This window comes from Poeciliopsis prolifica, unplaced genomic scaffold, assembly GCF_027474105.1.
Source record: "Poeciliopsis prolifica strain line A6 unplaced genomic scaffold, Auburn_PproV2 SCAFFOLD001, whole genome shotgun sequence".
NCBI lineage: Eukaryota > Metazoa > Chordata > Actinopteri > Cyprinodontiformes > Poeciliidae > Poeciliopsis > Poeciliopsis prolifica.
Genome location: NW_026562376.1, coordinates 13,206,994 through 13,229,919, shown reverse-complemented (window position 1 = coordinate 13,229,919; position 22,926 = coordinate 13,206,994). Strand labels below are relative to the sequence as shown.

The following is a 22,926-nucleotide window of genomic DNA, read 5'->3' as shown; positions in this document are numbered from 1 at the left end:
AATGACTAATTATGTACCTGAATATAAAACTAGGTGCAAAAATTGTGGTTCCTCCTTGTTTGCTCTTGTAATTTTAGCAATTACATCTCAAAGTTTCCTGGCTGCTTTCATCTTTGTGCACAAAGACCATTAGACCTGGTTTCATCATGAATCCTGGTTTAAATCACAGGTATTCAGCTATGAAAGTGAGCTCACACCTGGCATTAAAATGCATCACCATCTGTGACATGTTACTCTCTATGCAAATAAACACTTTGTCACATTGTTAGCTGTCAGCTGAGCAAAAGCATTGGACAAGAACAAGTCTACTGATGTTTAATTGACATAATAGTGCATCTCGTGTCTTGGCTTTCTTATTTAAGCATTTATGTGTCTCAGATTAAACAAGATGGAAACTATTGTAGAACTTCTTACAGACATTTTTAAGCTCATTTATTGAACACATATATGATAGAAAAAAGAAGCATGAAATAATTAGATGTGATTTTTCTGAACTTGACTAAAAACTCCAAGGCGCGAGAATTACAACTCAGGGATGCCGTATATTCTGCAAATACGCACTACTGAAATAGATTGTCCTTAACTGCTACTAAAATCTTGCAGCAAATACCAAACAATGATACTATTAAGTTCTGTCTGCACCAATGAAGATTGAAGCAGCTGTAACTATTGGGAACCTGACTTTAATTTTAACTAATTTAGGTGAATTAGCTGAACTTAACTATTTTCAATTAGTTAAATTACAACTCTGTATAGTGACAACTATAGCATTCTTCACTTACATGCAGTTAAATGCTGAACTCTGCACCTTTTAACCCAAAGCAGAGGTGAAACATACCTCTAATAAGACTTGATTTTTGACAAAATGTGCCCTATTTCATCACATTTAATTAACATGTTTTTGATATACTTAGATGGAAAACAGTGTGTTACTCTTACTGGAGTAACAATAATTATCTTTGCAGAGGTCAAAAGCTGAAGCTTTTAAACTCCAGCTTGAGTTCAGAATCAGTTTTGAAGTTCCATCTGAATTGCATCTCCATTTTCTGGAGTACATTGTGTTCATAATATGTGTGCCCTTTTTAATGTGAAACAACAAATTAGCTTCAGGCTCCAATGCACCCCGTTTAGTTATGCTGTATTGCACTGACACACCCGCTTTGCAAAACAGAAATATTTGCAGTGACTTAACATTGGGGGTGAGTTAAAGGGTAAGTCTGAGGACCACAAGGACTGATCATGTCTTTGGGGCTCCAATCACAGCTGCTTTGTTCTCAGTAGCTGGAGAAATTAGCATAATAATGAATAGGTCATATCAAATTGATCTGAGCCCTGCTTTCTAAAGATTTCTTTCTTGTGGGAACTATGCAGCTGGTGTGTGGCCTTACGCCAGGTTTGTAGATCGCACATCAGGATGACCAAGTGGGTATTTCCATTCACAGTGTTCTGAGAATGTAGCTGATTGTGTTGCAGACCCCCTACTGATGTGGCAGGATCGGCCCGGTCAAAAGTAAATGCATCCTCCAGTAATATTTAGTGTGTTCACACCTGTATTTAAGGTAATCCACTGACTTCTCGATCTGAACAAGGTATTAAAGTGATCTACTCGAGATGCAGGTCACATTTCTGCACTGAAAAAAATAAGTCATTGGATGAACATAAAAAAATTATGGAAAGGATTTCCACCTGATTACTTTGCTTTATTTCAGCACCATGTACTTGTGTTACTCCTATTTAAGCAAATGTGTTAGGTCAACCTAATTTATTAAGATTATTCCAATGTAAAGCAAATGTGTTGGCTCAACTTGTTACAATGGTGATTCAATGGGTGATTCTAAATCAAACATGTTGGCTCAACGTAATATATTGTGGTTATTCTTATATAAATAAAATGAGTTGGCAAAACATAATTCATTAAGGTTGTTCTAATTTAAACCAAATATGTTGGCTTAACCAGAATTATGGTAAGGCAATGGATGATTGTAAATCAAATGAGTTGGCTCAACTCCATTCATTAAGGTTATTCAAATTCAAATGAAATGTGTTGACTCAACATATGTTTTAAAGGTTCCTTTAACTCAGTTACTATAGCGTGACCCAGTGTAGTGCAATACAGCCCGCCCAACTAATCTGCAATGTTTAGGACCAAATCATTGATGTAACTTCATTAAGATGAATGTAAATCTAGTTGAAACCACCTTATTTTACAGTGGTACCTTCACACTACCTGATTCAGTAGGTCCAACTCACTAAAAGCAAGTTAGCTCAACAAATATGCTTCATGCTAAAAGACAGCTAGTTAATCGTGTGGAAATCCTTTCCATTATTTTATGACGTTAATTCAAAGACATATTTTCAAGCGTTAATCAAGCATTTTAAGATAGCACTAGGTGAAAGTGTAGGAAGAACACTCAACAATTAGAAAAGGTACAACACAATTGTATTTTCAGAATTGTTATACATCGTTTTTTTACACAGCACAAAACACAGCTGAGTTGGACATTGAAATAAAAAAAACAACTACAAAAAGGTTACAGTTTCATTTCCCAGCCAATTCTTTACAACATAAAACATGTCAGTATAGTTGCTCAACTTAGAGAACCGTAACAATATAAATCTTTTCTACTGCAGACTTTAAACACTCATTTTCCATATGAAACTTTACTCAACTTAGCGGTGAGTTTCATATTGAGAACTTGTGCTTTCTTTGATAAGTTCTTTCCATCCAATTTCATTATTATTTTCTGTATTACTTCAAAGGTATGCTTGAGTTACTGAGCAAGTTGAGTGCTGAACGCACTAAACTTGAGGGTAGCTCAAGTTTAGTGCATAGATTAGTCCCAGCAGCATCACTATTGCAGAAGATACACTGCCCAAGCTGTTCATAACTTCCACCTCCTCCAGGACAATCCCAACATCCAGATGTGCATCGGCAGCCTCTGCACCCTCTGCTCAAATGACGATTCCGAGGACAGCCTCGGCTTTGGCCATTTCTGCGCATTCATCAACGTCCTAAGGGAGTTAGGGAAGGGTATTGGGGAGAGACAATTCACATGTAATTAAATAAATAAATTAAGATTGACATTGATTGAGTCACTCATGGACCTTAGTTGGTGAAAGTATTTTAACAACTCTTAGGAGTTCTATTGTAAACACAAAGAGAATTTAACATACCATGTACTCCCTCACCAGCTTCTCTGGATCTTCATTTAGGTACACACAGACATTTGAGGATGCACTCTCGTCTGACCTCAGCAGTGTCTTCCTAAATATGCAGATCAAAAAACAATGAGAACAATCTCCAAACTCCAGCAGTATAGGTTCACACACTTGAAAACATAGCTACATTCAAAGGAAGTGACAACAAAAGTGATCAGTGGCTTGCAGTCTATTTGAAAGATATTTAAAATTGTTAGTATCCCTTCATTATGCCATGACTAAAATGGAGTTTAACATCTCATTAAACATCTAACTGAAGCTGTTAGAGGTTTAAATAAAGACATGAATATATCACCAAAGAAATATGTGAAAAGTACAGAATGGTCAACACAGTCTATATCCTTCTACTTAAATGAATATGCAAAGCATTCCATGTCTTACAAGTACATGGACAGTCTATGTGTGGGCATGGATAACGTCGCATATGCCGGTGTTTAAGTGTAAAATGTTTTAACAGGTCATATCTACGAGACAGAGAGAGACTACACTCCTTACATTTCCACATCCCCACGCAAATAAAGACAAATAAAACAGACTGGCCAAATAAATGTTTAGCTGAACTCTAGCTCTATAAGCTCTCTAACACTACATTCAGTCACTTTAGATCTGGCAAAACTTACTATTAGCCACTGAAATCTATAACTTGATAGCCGATGAGCCCCTTGACCAGTACTTACGCAGGTGGATTACAGACAGGTGATGTTCTGAAAGAGATCAGATATATTTTCAGCCATTAAAATATGCAATTCATACTGAACTGAGTTGTATCTTTTAGTACAAGTCCCTTGAATGCCTCATGAATATAACCACTGGACACTTGTATGCAAGCACATATGTGCAGAACAATGGTGAATTGAACATGGTAGAAAGCAATAGTAACAAAGGTCAAAATGAGCACAATCAATCAACACAAAAAACATCAACATTTCAAAATTAAACCAATGAACTTCAATATTGTTTCTGAGCTACAATTATTTGGGGACAACAAAGAAGAGTCCAAAAAACCCCAACATCTTTACAGCAGAGGAATATGTATTTTAAAGAAAAAAAATAGAAAGCTCAAGTCTGTAATAATGGATAATCCATTGAGAGTTTTAGCCTGACAAAAATATACTAGAAATCCATAACTAACAGGTATTTTAGGAACATTTAACAAAGCTCAGAAAGCAATGCTTTCTGCAGGTTTCACCGACTGAAATGTAGGACTTTTTATTACCATAATTAATTAAGAATCTCGATGATGATAGAAAGGTACCAAAGTGTGTGTGTGTGTGTATCTACATTTACCTCCATAGTAACATTACTGAAATAGAATTAAAATAGTTAGAAATAGACTGATGTTAGATCTGTGTGTTAAAATCCACTAAACCTCCAGGGAGCTCAGGAGGAGCAAAACTGTGACATTTCCGGGGTCCATTTGTGTCTCTGGCAGCAGCTTTGTGACCCTTACACTACATATGGCTCTGCAGAGTTTTTTCGCACAGAATGTACCTAACATGGTGCGGCGATAAATGTAAACAAAAAGCTATCTGCCTTAACCTAACCGACTTAATCTACAGAACATGAAATAATGTGACACAAGTATGGAACAAGTAGAAAATGGTGCAAATGGTAGAGAAATTTTAAGTTACATATTTTTATATGGATTTAGATGAAAATAGTTTGACTCTTACCTTCTTCAAATTAAGTAGATGCACGCCAGGAATCTCCCCTCTGCCCTTGAAAAAACCCAACAAGGTGCGAGCCAGTTATCTCGCGTGATTTTCCGTAATCTCTTGATGTCGCTGGATCCTCTTCAGCGGGAGATGAGTCTGACAATAGCGCTTTGGAACTGACGTCACTGTTTTTTTTTATTAGATTAACTTTGACAAATATTGATATTGAATAAAATAAAATAAAAAAAACATATATATATATATATATATATGTTTAAAAAATATATATATATATATATATATATATATATATATATATATATATATAATATATATATATATATATATATATATATATATATATCTTGGCACAGCCAAGATACTGCGCAGGACCCTCAAGCTCCCAGGCCTCTGGTAGAGGCCTGGGAGCTTGAGGAATTAGATGTATTCAAGTTGAGATAACGTCATTCAATCACGTTAGTTCAGTTGAGAGAAAAAACCGATTGTCTCGCGTGTTCTCGCGTGATATCCCGTGATCTCACTCGTTGTCGTCAGCACAATATCAGTCTAACTATAATGAATCATGTTAGCTCAACATGATTCAATTTTATAAATGTGAAGTCGTGGAATATCTTGTTTATCCAACATGATTTTATCACGTTTTCGCTTCAAACCCAACATTATTTGTGTGAAAGGTACATTATATTTTTTTGTTAATGTAATACGCCCCGACGTTCTTTTTTTTTTGGCGGAAGATCTAGCTGACGTAATTGAATCACGTTATCTCACCTTGAATACATTTTATTCCATTTGCGAGAAAAAACCGATTGTCTCGCGTATTCTCGCGTGATATCCCGTGATTTCCCGTAATCTTGCGTGAACTTGCGTGATATCGCGTGATCTCACTCGTGGTCTTCAGCATAGGATCGGTCTGACTATAATGAATCATGTTCGCTCAACATGATTCAATTTTATAAACGTTGAAGTTGTGGAATATCTTGTTTATGCAACATGATTGTATCATGTTTTTGGCTCAAACATGCAATTATTTAGTTAACAGTACATGATATTCTTTTGTTAATGTGATAACCCCTGAGGTTCCTTTTTTACAGTGTGATGTTAACAAGATCAAAAGAAATTCAATCTCCGCCATTTTTTTGTTAAGGAGAATGCTATGAGAATATAAATATTGAATCGATCCGCTTCCGTTATTAGACTGAGTAGTTTCTTTTTGTTTTCTGTCTCTGTTGTGTGTGGTCACTTTATATCATGTCAGGAGTGATTTTCTTTCCGTCTGATGTGTCTCCATCCCTGATTAATGTGGCCAGTAAATGACTTCGCTGAATATTGTGGGGTGTCCTGGTGAGGAGAGATAAAGGCATTACCTCACTCTGTCACTTTTACTCCTATTTATAAGATAAGGAAGGTCACATTGGCTGTGTGAATAGTTCAGCAGCCTTTATTCTAAACTTTCTGATAAGTCTTTATTCCACTAGGTAAATCTATTTAGCTTTTGCAAGCAGACAGTTCACATATTAATGATTTGTTTACTGTAGTTGTCTTACTCTACAATGATGATGAAGTGTTTTGTTTTCTTGCCACGTCTGTTGTCCGAAATTAAACATAGTCATTCTAAACTTATGCTTTCCTTCATTCCTTTGACACCTTTTTTTTAAATGGATGCATAGTGGATGCATTAAAAAAGTGTCCTGAAAACCATTTAATTTCACGGACATTTCAAAGAAATAAATTGTGGCTCTATCATAAACGCCTTTGTCTGCTCTGGCATGTCTTTGCCTTCCAGGATAAATAAAGCTGTCTGGCTGTTTTCGCTGAATTCAGTGCAGCTCAATGACTCTCACACACGCATACGCACATGTGTGTAAACACTATGATAATACACAAAATGGATGAATATTGATGTGTGGGTCTTTTCCTGTACATTTCTTCTCAGGCCTCTGGCTTCATGTTTAAGCTGCTGGTCCTGACTGTATCCTCCACTTGGCATGACATCTGTGGCTCCTTGGTCTGACGATATGTGCTGGCTGAAGCACAAAGCCTTTTTTGTGGCGTTGTGGATAAAACAATGAATATGGAGATATTTAATCTTAGAGCATTTTAAGCTCCTGTAACTGTGACGTACTCTGGTGCACCTAAGAATATATTTTATCAACATGAAGAAGCAATTTTTAGTAAAACATCAAGTCAAATCTAGTAAATGAAGTATCTATGATTCACAGTTTTTTTTTACTGTGTGTGTATCGGGATGAAGTCTGTGACTGCATGACCATCAAGAATATTCATAATTGCTGTGCTATTGCTGAAAATTGGAATGATATTATCTTTTATAATTAGCCCACATTTTTCTGGCTCTTTTCTTTCATTACCATTATTCAGTGGTAATGAAATAAAATGTCCAGAGTTCTCAGTAAGCTTTCATACCTCAGACACTAAGAATAAACAATTTTTTTGTCTCATTGAAGTCGATCCAACTAATAAAATATGCAGTTGTATTTAATAAATTAGAATATTATTGAAAATTTGATTCATTTAAGCAGCTTAGATCGCTCAATCATCATCAATATATATTTTTACACAGAAATATGGGCTTGATCAAAAATATGCTGAATACCAGGTAACAAGGTTGAATTTACCATTAATAATAAAAAATGCATAGACTTAAAACAAAATACTTGTGAGCAGTCCTTTGTGATCACAGTGTTGTACCCCCTGATGAGAAAAGGTTTTAATATGAGCAATCCGTCACCCTTGCTGGACTACATCTGTAGTCTGGGGTAATGTGCAGGAACATTCAATTTTTTTGTTCTTCTCTTTGGATTAAAAATATATTTTTAAGTGCTTCTTAAAATCAGTGTGTCTGATCTTTAAGTGCGTTTTCTGCTTCAGAAAGATAGTAGTATATCTAAAATGTTTCCAAGGTGGGAACAGAACAGCCAATAATTTTCTGAGAGGTGTCACAGTATGTGAGCACACTTTCAATAGAGCTATGATAGAATGCCCTCGACAGCTTCCTAGAGAGATGGTTCCTTCTTACAACTGAGGAAATACAGCCTGCTGCTCCTTTTTTTTTTATCAAATCCATAGTATTTATCAGCTCCTTGTCAAACTTGACACCCAAAAATCAATGTTTTATTGCACCAGTTTACATACTTTGAATGTCTGTTTTGGTTCTTTCATTCTTGGATCTGGTTAATGGCTCAACAACGTGTGAATATCAACTCTGCCTCCTCCCGGCAGGCAAATAACTCAACTCCCCAATGACCAATAACTGTGCTTTTATTGGTAGACCTTATGAGAAGTGTATAGAGGCATGGAGGTCATTCCTGCAATGTTTTATTAGCACTTGCTAAAAATATTTGGCAATGGAGAAAATATGTGTTAAACAGTTAAGCCCACAGCATTTTGGGATGGCCCAATATAGTGCAGAGGAACCATGAATTGATCATGAAACTATTGATGGAAACATGAAAAACCAGTAAATATAAGAAGGGATTGATTTGTGTAATCCTGATAGATTTTTTGTGCTGATTATTGGGAAGGATGTAAATAATTCTCTGCTTTTTATAGAAAACAAATGGAACAGAAATGTTTGCCTCATTTTCTATCAGAATCAATTTTTTCATTAAATGAAAAAAAGAATCTGAATATCTCAATGGAGAAAATATTTTTGTGCTTAACTGAATATAGTCTCTTAGATTTGGTCCTTAATTCACAGGATTTTAAGACATAGCCAAGCACTCCGTGGTAGATCTTATTTTGACCATCACTGAAAGCTCTCTGGCCTTTGCTAAATAATAGTTAAACAATGTGAGATTATTTGAAGTCGAAGCTGATTTTTACACTCATTTTGTATTCGTAAGCTGCAAATAAATCAATTATGCTGCACATAAACATAGAACATCTTAGTTTTCACTTGTCCTTTTTCAAACAACAAATGTATAAATAGAAACTGTACCTCTTCATAAAGGCAAAAAACAATGTTTAGCAGTATTGCACTGCTTGGTTTTAGTACACACATGCTTAATGGGAAGAACAAAATCTATTAACCCCATGATGACATTGGATCCCAATGACACACAAGAATATGAAGCAGTAAGTTAATATCTCTCCAGCAAAATGCAGGTATACAACAAATGCTGCAGAATCCCCAAATTACTTTATGTTGTCATCTACTATAAAAGACGTTACAATGGCTGGATCATGTTATGTTGATTACATTTTGATGATTGTATTGCACATGTTAATGAGAAATGAGAATTTCTTTTTTCCTTTTAAAAAAATGAAAAAAATGTTCTACTTATTGAGTAGAACTTTAAATTCTACATGCTTCATCCCCCTAGAAAATTTGAAGTCGACTTGACTTTAATGTAAATTGTAAGTAAGCAAATAACATATGCACAGGCCAGAAAAAATGTGACAGCAGATTAGAATTCTGTTTAGAAATATTGTTATCAATACACTCCACCACTGACAAAGTTTTTCTGTTCATGCTTTTTCTATGGAGAAAAAAAAGTTGTAGAAATTTCAAATTGTAGAAAAGCGTAATTCACCACCCACTATGCACATCTTTGCATATAACATATCCATTTTTTAAAATCTTTTTTTAAGACTTTATTGGCTCTAGTGGCCTTTATTTGAAAGTAGTTTGGCAAAAGAGGGTTATGAGAGAGGGGGAAATCGAACCTGCGACCACTGGCACGAGGACTAAGGGGGTTGTGCTTTGCCCCTGCGCCACCACAGCACCTAAGACGTCCAATTTTTGTAGATTTATTTGTAAGGATTGTAGGCATTTATCAAGCCCACCACCATGTGTCTAAATCTGGTGAGTAGGCATGCCTCTGTCTCTGATTGAACAGGAAAGAGGCGGGTATCCTCTGAGACCTCTGATTGTCACTTCCCATACACACAGATATGCCCTGACCTTAAAAGACCCATTCTGGAGACTTTTTCACTAAAATCGACATTCTCCACCTTCTTTTTTTCACTCACTGAAAACATTTGCTCATTTCTAGTTAACTGTCTTCCCCATCTAACATGTATCGCTCATGGGAACAAAGATTGTTCTCAGTTTAGATGTCAACTCTCTATCATGTGCTGATATTAATGCAGTTTGAAATAGCTTATAGTGAAACGTTTAACCTCTGTTTGAGAATAATCAGCTTCTAATTGCATTCATGATGTATTACACTTTGTCATATGTCCAGAGTTCAATGAGTAGGGCCATATATGTCAGTAGCAAATAAGCCTCGTCATGCACATTGATTGCTTGTTTTTAAAGTCACTTTAACGCTTCTGCTTATTGACAACTCAGATGACATTTTAAATTATAGTGCAGAAAGATTTTACTTCTTCCACACATTTTTTTTCTTGGGTTTTCAACAAAACCCAAGCGGTAGAATAAAGCAGTAAATTATGTGGTTAAAGGATTTTGAGTTCAGAAGTTCATTATACATCACCGAGCCATACAGTCTAATCAGGATTCCAGCTGGAGGTGTAGCTGGGCACCGACCCTGAGAAAAGACTTTGTCCTCTGCCTTATCATCAGGGAGGCTGGCAGAACAAAAGGCGAGGTGATGTTCTTTGGCTCATCTAATATGGAGGTAATTTTCTTGGCTCATCTTGAAATGTACTGCTAATGTAATTAGCTTTGTTCAAACAACATTCACAGAGCACATCTTTGATAAAAGGACGTGACACCCTCTTTTTAATCAGATACTGTCACTTTTATCCCACTCAAAAATATGGAAGGGCGTAAACTCATCACAGCTTTCAGCAAAAACTTTAAAGGCAGTGTTGTTATTTTGTTTGTGAACTGTTGGCGAATCTGACAGCTAGAGGATTCTGTCCTGGAAACCTGCCTGATCTTTACAGCTCATGGTTGAAAGATTTAATGAAGGTCTGTGAATAATTCAACTTCACCAGTAATAAATATTTCATTTTGGATGGCCTGTGGCCAGCTTCTGCCAAGAGTCTAGGTAGTTTTTGACAGCTCTTTGTGTGTTTGCCCAACGTTCTATTTGATTGGAAAAGGATTCCTCCATAAACCCTCATAATGGAGAAAATGATTTCCGATATTTTCTTCTAGAAATTGAAAGACAAACTCCCTGAACTGCTCGTGTTTAACAGAAAATTGCTAAATATTTAATCTTTGTGATGTTTGACAAGTACTTACTGTAGATCTCACATTTTGATTTCTCTCATAAAGTAACCAGTCACCAATAAAATTGCATCCCACAGGTTTTAAACTACACAGTTTAACTACACAGTTTAAAACCTGTGGGTTGGTTTGAAAGTTGAAACGTAGAAAGTATGTCACTCAAATTCAAAATCCATTATTCACAGTTTTTGCATTTTTTGACAACTCCTTTGGTGTCATTCACCCATTTCTTCTGCTCACTTGTCACCACACGCTGAACTAAAAGTTTGTATATGCAGATCAACTCTGTAAAAACTTAAGCTGTTAGAGCAACTAAAGTATTTGAAAATGTAGCAGAGCAAGATTATAATACATACCACTTCTGCAACTCATTAAGCAATGAGAAATCTTATGTTGCAAGTTGATTGAAGAATGATGATGGTTCTATGTGCACTTGTTGAGGATTATGCATGCAGTACAACTTCAGTGCAAGTTTTAAGTTTAATGCTGTGCAACAGTACAATAAGACTCTTTCTTGTTGTCTTCTTTGTCTTGGATAAAGAAAAAAAATCTTGCTGCCTTTACGCTTCAAATTACTTGTGATGTTCTTTATAAAAGTCGAAGCTCTTTGTGTTGTTATTGCTAAAATAACAAAAGCTCTGCAGCTACAAAAGAACCGATGGGTCAGTGTTTGTCTTTAATCTAGCGAAGTTTTCCTTTTTGCACTTTTCTTGAAAGGCTTTGCACAGTTCAGGGACTTAGAAAGATCCTTTGTTGTGAACTGTATCTAGCAGTAATATGAGAGTTTTTTTTATTGTCTTCCTTTAGTTCATATCTTGTAATGGAAATCTTCCTTTTTCCTTTTACAGACATGGAACTCGTTGTGCAGGCGAAGTCGCAGCTATAGCCAACAACGGAATATGTGGCACAGGTGTGGCCTTTAACGCAAAAATTGGAGGTGAGTGAGAGGAATTCATTTTAACAGTAGTCACACGTAAGACTTTAAAACAAGTCCTTTTTTTTATTATTTCAGCAGAATAACAGCACACACACAAGCTGAAGCTACAGATACAAGACAAATTATCCATCACATCCACAACCAAGATGTCAGCAACATAATGTAGGAACTAGTATTCAATGAGGCATCTGTTTATTCACGTCTATGGTCGGAGCATCACCCATCCTTCACTGTGCTTAATGGTGGGCATGAGTTTTTATCCTTTGTTTTACTCCAAACCCACCTGCACTGTTTGTCACTGTAAAAAAATCTATTATTCATAAGAAAAGAATCGATGCAACAGCAAATAACCAACCTCTTTTCGTCCCTCCATGGGGGGATTTCAGTGAATCCACAGGCAGGTAGGTGGCAAATGGAAATACACAGATGCAAACAGTAAAAGATGAGCAGGAATAAGGATGATAAAATACATGATGATTCTCTCTCTCTAAATCAGTCCTCATGAAATTTTACCTGTTTTTAGGACTTTGTCAAAATCAGAAAGAATGTCACCTTTTCTGTTGACATAAATTTATATTTTTATCAATTATTTTTGGAGTTGAAACAGAGGTCATTATCATAACAAAATAGCAGAGTGTAATGATTATGAATCTCCATTGCAGAATTTGACAAAAATACAAAGTTTTTCCAAAGTGTGCTAAAAAGAAGTGCTGACTTCTTTATGATTGTTCTTGGCAGTCTAGGAAGACAGAGCGGTTGTTTCGTCTGTCACCAGTGAATATGCAGTTAGCGTCTGAGACAAAAGTCTGTGCAACACAGTCCATCCTGGTCCTTTAATAGTCTTCTGTTGTTGCCAAATTATCCCTGTAGTCAGTGGTGTTTTTGTTCAAGATCTTTTTTCTGTGACTGTAAGAAAAATTCTTAATTTAAATTGTCTTAAACTAAACAGTGAATTAGCTTAAGAATTGCAGCATATTATGGATTAGCATTGAAACTTTCTTTTTGCAGTATTGTCAAAGTATAAATAAGGACAGAAGGTGATGATAACAAATCTAGTTCATACTATTGTTGGCAACATCTTCTCCATCTTGTAAAGTAATGGTGGCCGCAGATTCTTCCTGTTCAGGCCATATCTGTCATCTGTCTCACTGAATTTTACAATCCGCTTTCATGATTGTTTTTGAAATTTTCTGTTTTTCAAAATATTATCAAGATTTTCTCTTGCCCAGCACTCGCTCCAGTTGAGGTCTCAGTTGCATTTAACAACCCTCTTATGTTTACATTTGTACTACTTTATTTAACCAAGTAAGACGGAGTGAACTTTAAAATCTCTTTTACATTTACAATGTTGAACATGAAATGTTTTCTTCTGGCGAGCCTCCCAAATATTTATTAAGCATAAATCCGGTAGATTTATGCTGAACAAATTTTAGAAATTGTTACATTAAGGCTTACATCAGCCATTAAATACAACTCTGGTATAAGCATATATTTGTACTTATTGAATAAATGCACAGACATTATTTTCTTCACATTTTTACAATGTGAGATTATCCCAATGCAATAACTGTGGAATATATTTTAAGCCTCTTTACACACCTTCACCATGGTTGCCAATAAGCATGGTGGGTACTGTATTTAATCAGCATAAGTAACAAGTGTATTATTACATTAAATGAGGTTTCTATAATTTAATTAAAGATGAGGTGCACACTAAGGCTTACATTAATTCACAGAGATAGGGATGTCTTGGTTGGTGTCTAATGCTTTAGGTATAACCACAGTTTCACAGTCAGCTCCCTCTCTTCAGGTTTTATTAACGACACAGTGGTAGCATTTATAGCTGGTATCTTTAATGTGACTTTATGCGCCATAGGAAGCCGAGTACTGACTGGGTGATTGTATTTTTCAGCAGTTGAAGTGTGACTGCACCTCAGAGCGAGGCAGTGGGATGCAATGAATATTGCTTAAACCATTACCATGGAGAAGCCCAGCGAATCATGAGATGCCGCAGTTGTTTGTTGATTAAATAGATCATGACTTCACTGATGCTGCAAATAAAATTCTCAGCCTGATGAGTTTCTGCTGTAGTTTCTGTCTGATTGTATTTGTTGATCACCAAACTTGTGTTGTTTATTTTATTGCATTTATGTCAAACATATTGTTCATACGTATTGTTTATAAACTTTTATGGGCAACCAAAAAAAAACCACAACACTGTATTTGTCTTTGGATCAAATGTCATGCCTTTCTTTATTAAGTAGATAAATGGTTAATTCAATTTTCAAAGAGTTTAGCTGAGTTCCCCACAGATCAGTGTGTATCTTAAATTGTGGCTGATGTCAAGAAAAATGAATTCACAGTGCAGCGGACATCTGGCTGTAAATCACCCGCCTCAGAAGCTGCTCAAACTTTTAGTGAAGGCGCTTATTCAAAATGCAATAAACCTGCCAGCATGGAACAATCTGTGTTAAGAGAGATGATATGTCAATCACAAATTAAACATTTATCTTTGTTTGCTTTGTTTCCTGAACATTTTTACACTTGATGGAGTATTCCAAGGAGGCTTTTAGTAACTTTTGTCATGAAGCAATCTGTCACTGCCGAAATGGCAGCCAACAAGACTCAGTGGAGCCTGTGCAGCTCTGAGCAGTCCCGCTCACAGATGTTACTCATAACTCCCCTTCTTTGTCTTCATTACCATTCATCTCCCGACAGAACCAGGCATTAGCCCTGATCTCATAAATTACTTCTCGGTGAATCTGTTCACGTCACAGGGTCAGTGAATTGTTTATGAACAACCACAATTTCCTCCCAGACACTTATGGTGTGTACGGGTGTGTACCTGTGAGAGAAGCATTTGGGTTTGCCCAAGTATTCAAATGTGTCTGTGTGCCCTTAAGAAATAATGATGATAAGTGATTTGGGCCAAAAACTGTGCAGTTGACTCTACTTGACTTACTCTGCATCTCCTTCCTTCTGTCCTTATTTGCCTTACATTTGCACATACACACACACACGGACACACGCACGTACGCATTCACTTCACCCTTCCTTGATACCTGTGACTCAGCGTAGCTGCAGAGGACTTGAACAGCAGCGCCTGGAGAAGGTGTTGTAAAGCTGCAGGATATTGATGGCAATTGTTACGACAGTAATCATCATTACTTTGCAGTAACACTCTTGCATAATCATTACAAAGCAAACAATGTGCTTTATGTCACCCATTTCTGTTTCTTACTTATTCTTTAGCGTTCAAACTCACATTACACCCCTGTAGAGTGATTACTGCCTTGTCTGCCTCTCCACCAGCTTACTTTATCTAAAATCTCTAATGTGAACGTCGTCACTCATAATGTTGCTTCTGATGTCCATGAGCCCCAAGCCGGTAATGGACCTTATTTGAGGGTGGTGCATTTCATGGCTTTCTACAGCTGTTAATGTTCTGAGGAGTGATCTGAGGCTGTGAACTTCAAAGGCACAGAACGTGTTCAGGTATGATGAAAAGTGACATTTAGTGCTACCCTGTGGACAAGTTGGTCCGTTGGAGGTTTGGCTTGTTTCTCTGTGGTTCTTTTGTCAGCAGTGTCAGATTTGTCTTCTTATCCTTCCTATATTACTGTATCTTCTTTTAAGTAGGACGAAACAGCTGTCCTTGGTTTAACAGCTGGATTGTTGTTTGAGGATAAAATTCGGTTAGTATTCCTCAGAAAGCCTTGTGCGCTAAATCATTAAAACCTCAGTGGTTGGATTCTTTTGTTTCCTGTTGTTGGTAGAGATGCAGCGACCAGAATTTTGTGTCCAATTTAAAATTTTGCAAAGCATACACTGGCTTTGTTTTGACAGTTTATATTCCTCTTTAAAAATTCTAATATTAAAAAATATGAAGACCAATGAAATATAAATTTTAGTTTCCTCCAATGAGCATTCATGAATTATTTATCATACTGTATTTATGAGAAAGTAACTAGTGTAAAACAAGGTTTTACAAATGCCTTAAAATAAATACAAATATTATGGAGTTGACATTTTCAGCCATCTTCTATTAACAATTAGCACAGCTAGGATACATAACATTAGTGGGGCAGCACAGTCTGTATGTTTTTCCTGGAAAATGTAGATCTTTACCTTGCTTCTGAGATTTAAAAAAAAAAACTTCCTCAACTTCCTGGCAAGTTTTATGACAGATGTTGAAAATTTAAGAAGATGAAACAAAGCAAGTTGTAACCTTCCTGATATTTGCTGAAAGTTTTGTTCTCTCTTGTTCTATTACAGAAAGAAGGAGCTGCAAAAATGTCTTGAAATTTGATACATCAGTAAATAATAAATAGTTCAGCAATTTTGAAATATGGTGTATTTTTGTAGCATTTAAGCCCAAGAAGTTAAGCCCAAGGACTTAACTCCTTGGGCTATTGCTGCCTGGACTATGTCACTTTTAGTTCTCGGCCTTGTATGTAACATAACCAGCAGACCCTCATAACAAATTGCTCACTGACATGCTAGATGCATACTGATTTAAGGCTTCTGAGATGCATGCCAATGCTTGTCAAATTAGAAATTCATAAGGAAGCACCAAGATCTTGTAATACTGTACTCTGAAATGCATGTAGCCAGGATAGCTGGACAGGAAGCAGTGTGACTTGAGAGATGGTAGGTGAAAATATCACCGCAGCATTTTGAGCAGCCTGCTAATTGTCTAATTTGATAAGACAGATGAATTTATCAAGTCTCCAAGAAATAAATGCATCAATAAAAATGTCTAACTCTGATCATGAATAATATCACTGAACTTTGAAAAACAAAAGATTGGACGTGGACATCTAAAGAATATCCATAGTCAAAGTATCTCTTAGGGTTTTGCATGGATGACTTAGCATAAAACTTAATTTATGCTTTTTCTTAACTGTAGAAAAGGTACAACCTTGTCTACATAGTTAAGAAACATCACCTTACCTGCAGGACATTTTCTGTTTTTCTTTTTCTTTTTTTTTTCCACAGGAGTTCGTATGTTGGATGGGGAAGTGACAGATGTGGTGGAGGCTCATTCCCTAAGCCTTAACCCTCAGCATATCCACATCTACAGTGCCAGCTGGGGCCCGGAGGATGATGGCAAGTCATTGGATGGCCCTGCCAAACTGGCAATGGAGGCTTTCCTTCAAGGCATAACCAAGGTTGGTTTGAACATAACTTGTGACACTGTAAAGATAATTTCTAAAATAGCTTAAAATATTTTAGATTCAATTCCAGCTACAAATTTTACAAAAAACTGAAGCTGCAGATTGTAAAACATCTCAAGTTGAATTTGAAGTTCTGCAACAAATGGGTAAGTAACTTAATTGGGTATAAAAGTGGATCACAGAAGATTGAATTTTTAAGTGATAGATGTTTAATGAGTTTCATTTACTAAATGAAGATGAATATCTGAAACATAAAATAGCAAGGAATATGAACTATTCAGAGATTCAGAGAACTGATTGAGACCGGAGTTCTGGCTCTTGCTCAACATTACATCAGATTCTGACACAATTCTGAAGATGAAATCACTGCATTGTTTAACAAACACTTCAGAAAAACTGTGTCAGCGAACACAGATCATTACCGCATCCACACAGGTAACTTGAAACTCTGCCATAAGAGGAAACATGAATCCTATATTGTTGCTTACAATCAACAGTTTCACAAGAGTTTTAATGAAAAGCTTTCTTATCTGCAATCAAAAGCTGCTGCACACTGAAACCTTTTGGCTTGCAAGGGAACAGATATATGAGTGTTCCGGACTGCGAATAAGCTAAAATGCTTAAAAGCATCCTATCACGGGCCCAAAACAGGATGAGAGGGCATATCATGAAAAACCATAAAGAAAAACAGTATTTATGTGATCATGCAGGCTTCCTACAAGCTCGTAAAGAAAAATGGAAAAGTGTGGCATTTCATTTTATTTGTTTACTAGGAATGAGTAAGAATGAAAAAAGAAACTTAAATCTGGAGAGAAAAAAAACTGTTCCAGACTGCAGACTGTGCATGAGAAATGTCTGCAGCTCTAAAAATAGATTGTTCCAATCAAACTGCTTTTATGCATTAATGATGCACCTAGTTGCCATAATGACAGCTTTTTCTATGTCTGCCAGATCTTGAATATATTCATGCAAAACTGCCCGCTTTTTTTTCTTCAGGGACCAACCAACCTGCTGTATGCATGTAAAACTTGTTTTTTATATTAGTAAATATTAATTTTAGGGATCTATTATAGATATAGGTATATATATGTTTGTGTGTGTGTGTGTGTGTGTGTGTGTGTGTGTGTGTGTGTGTGTGTGTGTGTGTGTGTGTGTGTGTGTGTGTGTGTGTGTGTGTGTGTGTGTGTGTGTGTGTGTGTGTGTGTGTGTGTGTGTGTGTGTGTGTGTCTGTTTGTAAGAAATTTGTGTCTGTAAAAATATGAAACTTTATACTGGAAAAAATCCGTTACAGGTCTACTTATTGTGGAATAGGTATCCAAATGGCTGCATCACAACAGAAAATAAGGTACCATGAAAGGGTACTTGACTCATCCAGTACAACTAAAAAGCAACCATAACTTAAGGTTTAAAAAAATGTATTCATCTTTCCAAATCCACATAAAGGAGCAGTTATCACTCCTCAACTTCTGGACTTTATAGAGAAGAACAAAGTAACAGCGAGGGGTAGAAAGTGTAGACCCTGTTATAATTGGGTCCTTTGCTTCCAAGAACAATAATGTCTGCCACTTCTTTCGACTACTTAAACAAATTGCAAGCATGAGGTAATTAAGTCTTACATGAGGAAAAGTTGTATCATAAGGCTTAATCTTCCACAACAAAGAAAAGAGAAGTTATGAGCACAAGCTAGAATTAAGTCAGCAAGCCGCTCACATTAATCACTGCCCCCACTGATTGACAGCTTGGCTATGCATGAACAGCAGGTAAGATGGTTAGCTTACCTCCTGAACTTTCGGGCCAAAACTGCAGTCCAATCAGCCACGACTAAAGACGAGCCGAAGGGAGGGAGCCATCCTCCAGGGCAAGTACATCCAAGAATTAGTGCTTAATACCCCTTCAAGCAGCTCCATTTGCATTGTGAAATACAAAATTATTCACAGTTGGGAGGCGAGGACAGCAGCAAACAGAAGAGGGAGGTGACATACATCAATTGGTCTGCTAAGTTTCCAAAGACAGAGAGGGGCTGTTAAAACGGGAGGTGATGCAACACAGTAGTAAACATGCTCTGGGAGGCTCAGGGTGAATTCACACATAAAATTTTAATTATTATAAATAAGCTTCTGCAGTTGAAACCTCCACAGATGTTTCATCATATTGCAGGAACGTGATTCATTTACAGATCACTGCATTCTGTTTTTATTCATTTTTAACATGCTTTCCCACCTGTTTTATCTTGGAAATGCATGTGCTCTATTTCATAATTAACATGGCCAAACAGACAAATGCTATTAGTCATGTTGGGTCACTTTTTTATATACCTCATGGCGTATAAATAAAATCTATTTGTTGACACCAGCAACCGTCTTGTGTAAAACTCAAATGTTATTCTGTAGTTCGAGCTGTTTCCTTCTGAATTTGCTCTGTGCAAATATTAATTATTGAGGTGACTGCTTGGAGGTTGTTCAGTATTTGTTTGCATAAATAGTTGTTATAAGCATCAAATATGATCTGAATTCTTTAAGTAGACGAAAACTAACACTATTTAAAGCACTGCTCACCATGACACCAAAAATAGCAGCTTCATCTTGCAGACATGTAGAGCCTTGCAAAGGTTTTAATCACCTTGAATTTTTCACATTTTTACACATTGCAGCCGCATTGTATTGTATTGTGATAAAAAAAAATAATAATGATTATGATGGACACACACAAAATAGCAGATAAAGCAGGGGAAGAAAATGGAGTTGGGATTTTTACAAATAAAAATCTGAAAGGTGTGGGAACCCTTTGTATTCATCAAAGTTGCAATTTGGTTGCAATTCCAGGTTCCAATCTTTTGGGGTTTGTCTACTATCTGTGGACATCTTGAGACTAACTTTTCTGTCCATTCTTCTTTGCAACTTTGGTTTTCTGCCAAAGAAAAGTCGATGTAGGTCTAATGTGTTTAAGGTCATTTGGTTTGTTATGTTAGTGCCATTTCTGTAGGATTCAGGTTTGGAATTTGACTAGGCCATCCTATCACCTGATATGCTTTGATTTAACCCAGTCCGTTACGGCTCTCGCTGTATTTGTAACATTGCTGTCCTGCTGGAAGTGGAACCCCGCCCCTGTCTAAACTATTGCCCTCCATTTAGTTCCATGAATCTTTCAATTGACTCAGAACAGTTACCTTGTGGTGCCTTCACGTCCGCCATGTTTTACTAGAGGAATAGCGCATGCCACACTTTTTAGACTTGCAAAAATTGTTACAAAACTTGTGTGTAATTTCCCTTTGTCTTCAAAATATTTCATTGGTGTATTGGTATGTCACACATTACAAATTGAGGAAAAGTTAAGAGGAAATGAATACCATTGAAAGGCAAATCAAATCCAGAAACATAGAAACTCTCTCCATGGAACGAGAGTTGTCATAAAGTTTTATTTTCAGAAATATTACAATCATTTTTATTTTACATTAAAAATATCAGAGAAGACAAGCAGAATTTTCTCACTTTAATCACACTACTTTCCATGAGAAGAGGACAAACTCAAGGTGAATTTGTTGATTTGTCATTGACTCCATAGTCAGCAGAATTAGATATGAAAGAGTTTGAGCCTATTACCCAAGTCTAATGTCATCATTCCTCATGTGTCAAGCTTACATCATCAAAGACCATAAGCAGATCAGCCAAATGAGAAAGATGAGATGAGAGAAAACAGAAACAAAGCTGATGAAGGAGTGAGATTGAAAGGCAGTGATAATTGTCATGCAAATGAAAGAAACTGCAAATTTTCCGTGGCAACGTATGACTCATAGTTCACATTCCCAAATGTGTGCAGCTCCACATATTATGCCGTGTTAGTGGAGATAAATTACCTGACAGGAAAACAACAGGAGCCCTCTGGTTCAGTGTGTGTTCTCCTGGCAGCGAGATAACGGCTGGCGCTAAAGTGTTCTCGTCTGGGTATCTGTAAACCGCAGCAAAAGGCGGCGCCGGGTCATAAATTGAGCTGGACCGTTTAGGAGTGTTATGTACAGTCCGGATTGACCATCCCGTTCAATGGAAGCTGCATCCAACACTCAGCAAAAGCTCATTTATCCCATCTTCTAAAGAGAGATCATTTGTGAGACGGGGGCGTAGGAATCAATTAAGAAAATTAAATGGATAATCCTTATAAAAAATAAAAAAAAGCTTGTACCAGCTCATTTAAAATCTGTCTTTGGGTCCAATTAAGGTCCCTTTGTAGACTTATGAGCTTAACATTTCACTGATTAAATGTGCCAGAGAAAACAGCATCATAGCAGCGCTGATAAGGAAGTAAATCTTTGGTAACTAGACAAGCACACCAACTCCCTGTTTAGTGTGAATCCTTTTTTTTCTTATTCTTTTGATTGTTGATTTTGATCAACAATCTGGAGATAGTACTACTCTGCCTTGCATACGCATTCACATTCCTTGAACTTTTTGCATTTCGTTACGTTAAAACCACAAACCTCAGTTTGTACAGTCAGTTTTTAATGAGATATCATTTCATAGGCAAATAGAAACCTCCATATAATTCTATGTAGGTAGACGTTTTCACATATTTTGACAATAAAATTCTGAAGGGCATCTCATATTCAGAAATCCTATTGTACTACTTTCACTGCCATTACACCTGAAAGTCTTTAATAGTTTGTTTCAACCAGCTTTGCACATGAGCCTTTGAGCCTTGCCTCAGTCTCTCAGATAAACTTAGGTCCTGACTTTGCTTTGGCCGTTCTAACAGATCGGTTTCATCAAACCAGTTGTGGCTCTGGCTTTCTTTTTCAACAACAGTACGTGTCTTGGAAGTCTTCCAGGAAGGCCATGTTATTTATCTGCCTTCATGGCTGCTGGTTGTCCTGTCAACAGATTTTTCCACCTGAGTTGTGGATCTGTGCATCTGCTCTTGAGTTAGGATGGGATTCTTGGCTACCGCCCTCAATTATTGTTCAGTAGTTAAGATGTGCTGGATTTTATTTAAATGTACTAGAACATAGGTGGCTGAAAACACATGCAAAGCTAATTTTTCATATTTTTATTTGCTAAAAGTAAACAACCCATTTCCTATTCATATGCTATTTTATCTGTCAACTCAGTTCATTAGAGTTTGTGTTTGCAATGTAACAAAATGTGAAAAGGTTCCATGAATATTTATATTTATTATTGTTATTTATCTGAACTGTTAGAAAAAGAAGATGTTGTTTTGTTTTTTGTTACAGGTCATTCTTGTAAATATTTGTTTACCTGCATTCCTGTTTTCACACAATAAGCTATTCAGTATAGTTGCATTATTGAATTATTTTTTTTAGAAAAGGATGAAACTAATAAAAAAAGAAAAGGTATTTTGTAGCCACACAAGTATGTACTATGTAGTCGGATATAGATTTAGAATCAAATCCGACAGCAAATATTGTTGCACTAATCAGAATTTTCTGGAAAATAAGCATTAACTTCAGCAAAGAGATACAGAGGTCAGTCTCCACCCCTAAGGCTGTTTCCGAGCCCTGACACCTGGTGCCCTGACACTCAATGTTTTCGTCTCCATTCAGGCCTCAGGGACACTGGCAACAACTGGTCTACAGTAACAATCAGCAATATTTTGAGGTGCAGAAAGTCAGCAGTGAAAGAGGTCAGCAGTCAAAGAGGTCAGCAGGCAGGCTTCTGGCTTCGAGATAAGCAAGAAAACCAACTGGAGACAAAATGTATTAAATAGAGACACAGAAATGTATGCAGTTCAGTGTCATTTGTGTTTCATAAG

At 36.6% G+C, this 22,926-nt stretch overlaps 1 protein-coding gene and 1 long non-coding RNA gene across 4 annotated transcripts in view; one reads left to right on the top strand and one right to left on the bottom strand.

Moving 5' to 3' along the window:
• The window catches only part of furinb (furin (paired basic amino acid cleaving enzyme) b), a 116,754-nt gene that overhangs the window by 76,079 nt on the left and 17,749 nt on the right, over positions 1 to 22,926 (top strand). For both annotated transcript variants that reach the window (XM_055034865.1, XM_055034876.1), the window contains exons 7-8: positions 11,901 to 11,989; positions 16,988 to 17,160. In XM_055034865.1, the coding sequence (XP_054890840.1) occupies positions 11,901 to 11,989; positions 16,988 to 17,160 (262 nt within the window). The remainder of the gene's footprint in view (positions 1 to 11,900; positions 11,990 to 16,987; positions 17,161 to 22,926) is intronic.
• On the bottom strand, positions 2,423 to 5,029 carry LOC129362984 (uncharacterized). 2 transcript variants are annotated; one of them, XR_008606286.1, is made up of 4 exons: positions 4,893 to 5,029; positions 3,840 to 3,923; positions 3,175 to 3,265; positions 2,423 to 3,012 (listed from the first exon to the last, which is right to left on the bottom strand). It is a non-coding gene; the product is annotated as an uncharacterized LOC129362984 (long non-coding RNA). The 2 variants fall into 2 exon arrangements; XR_008606287.1 differs by having other exon boundaries at positions 3,897 to 3,923.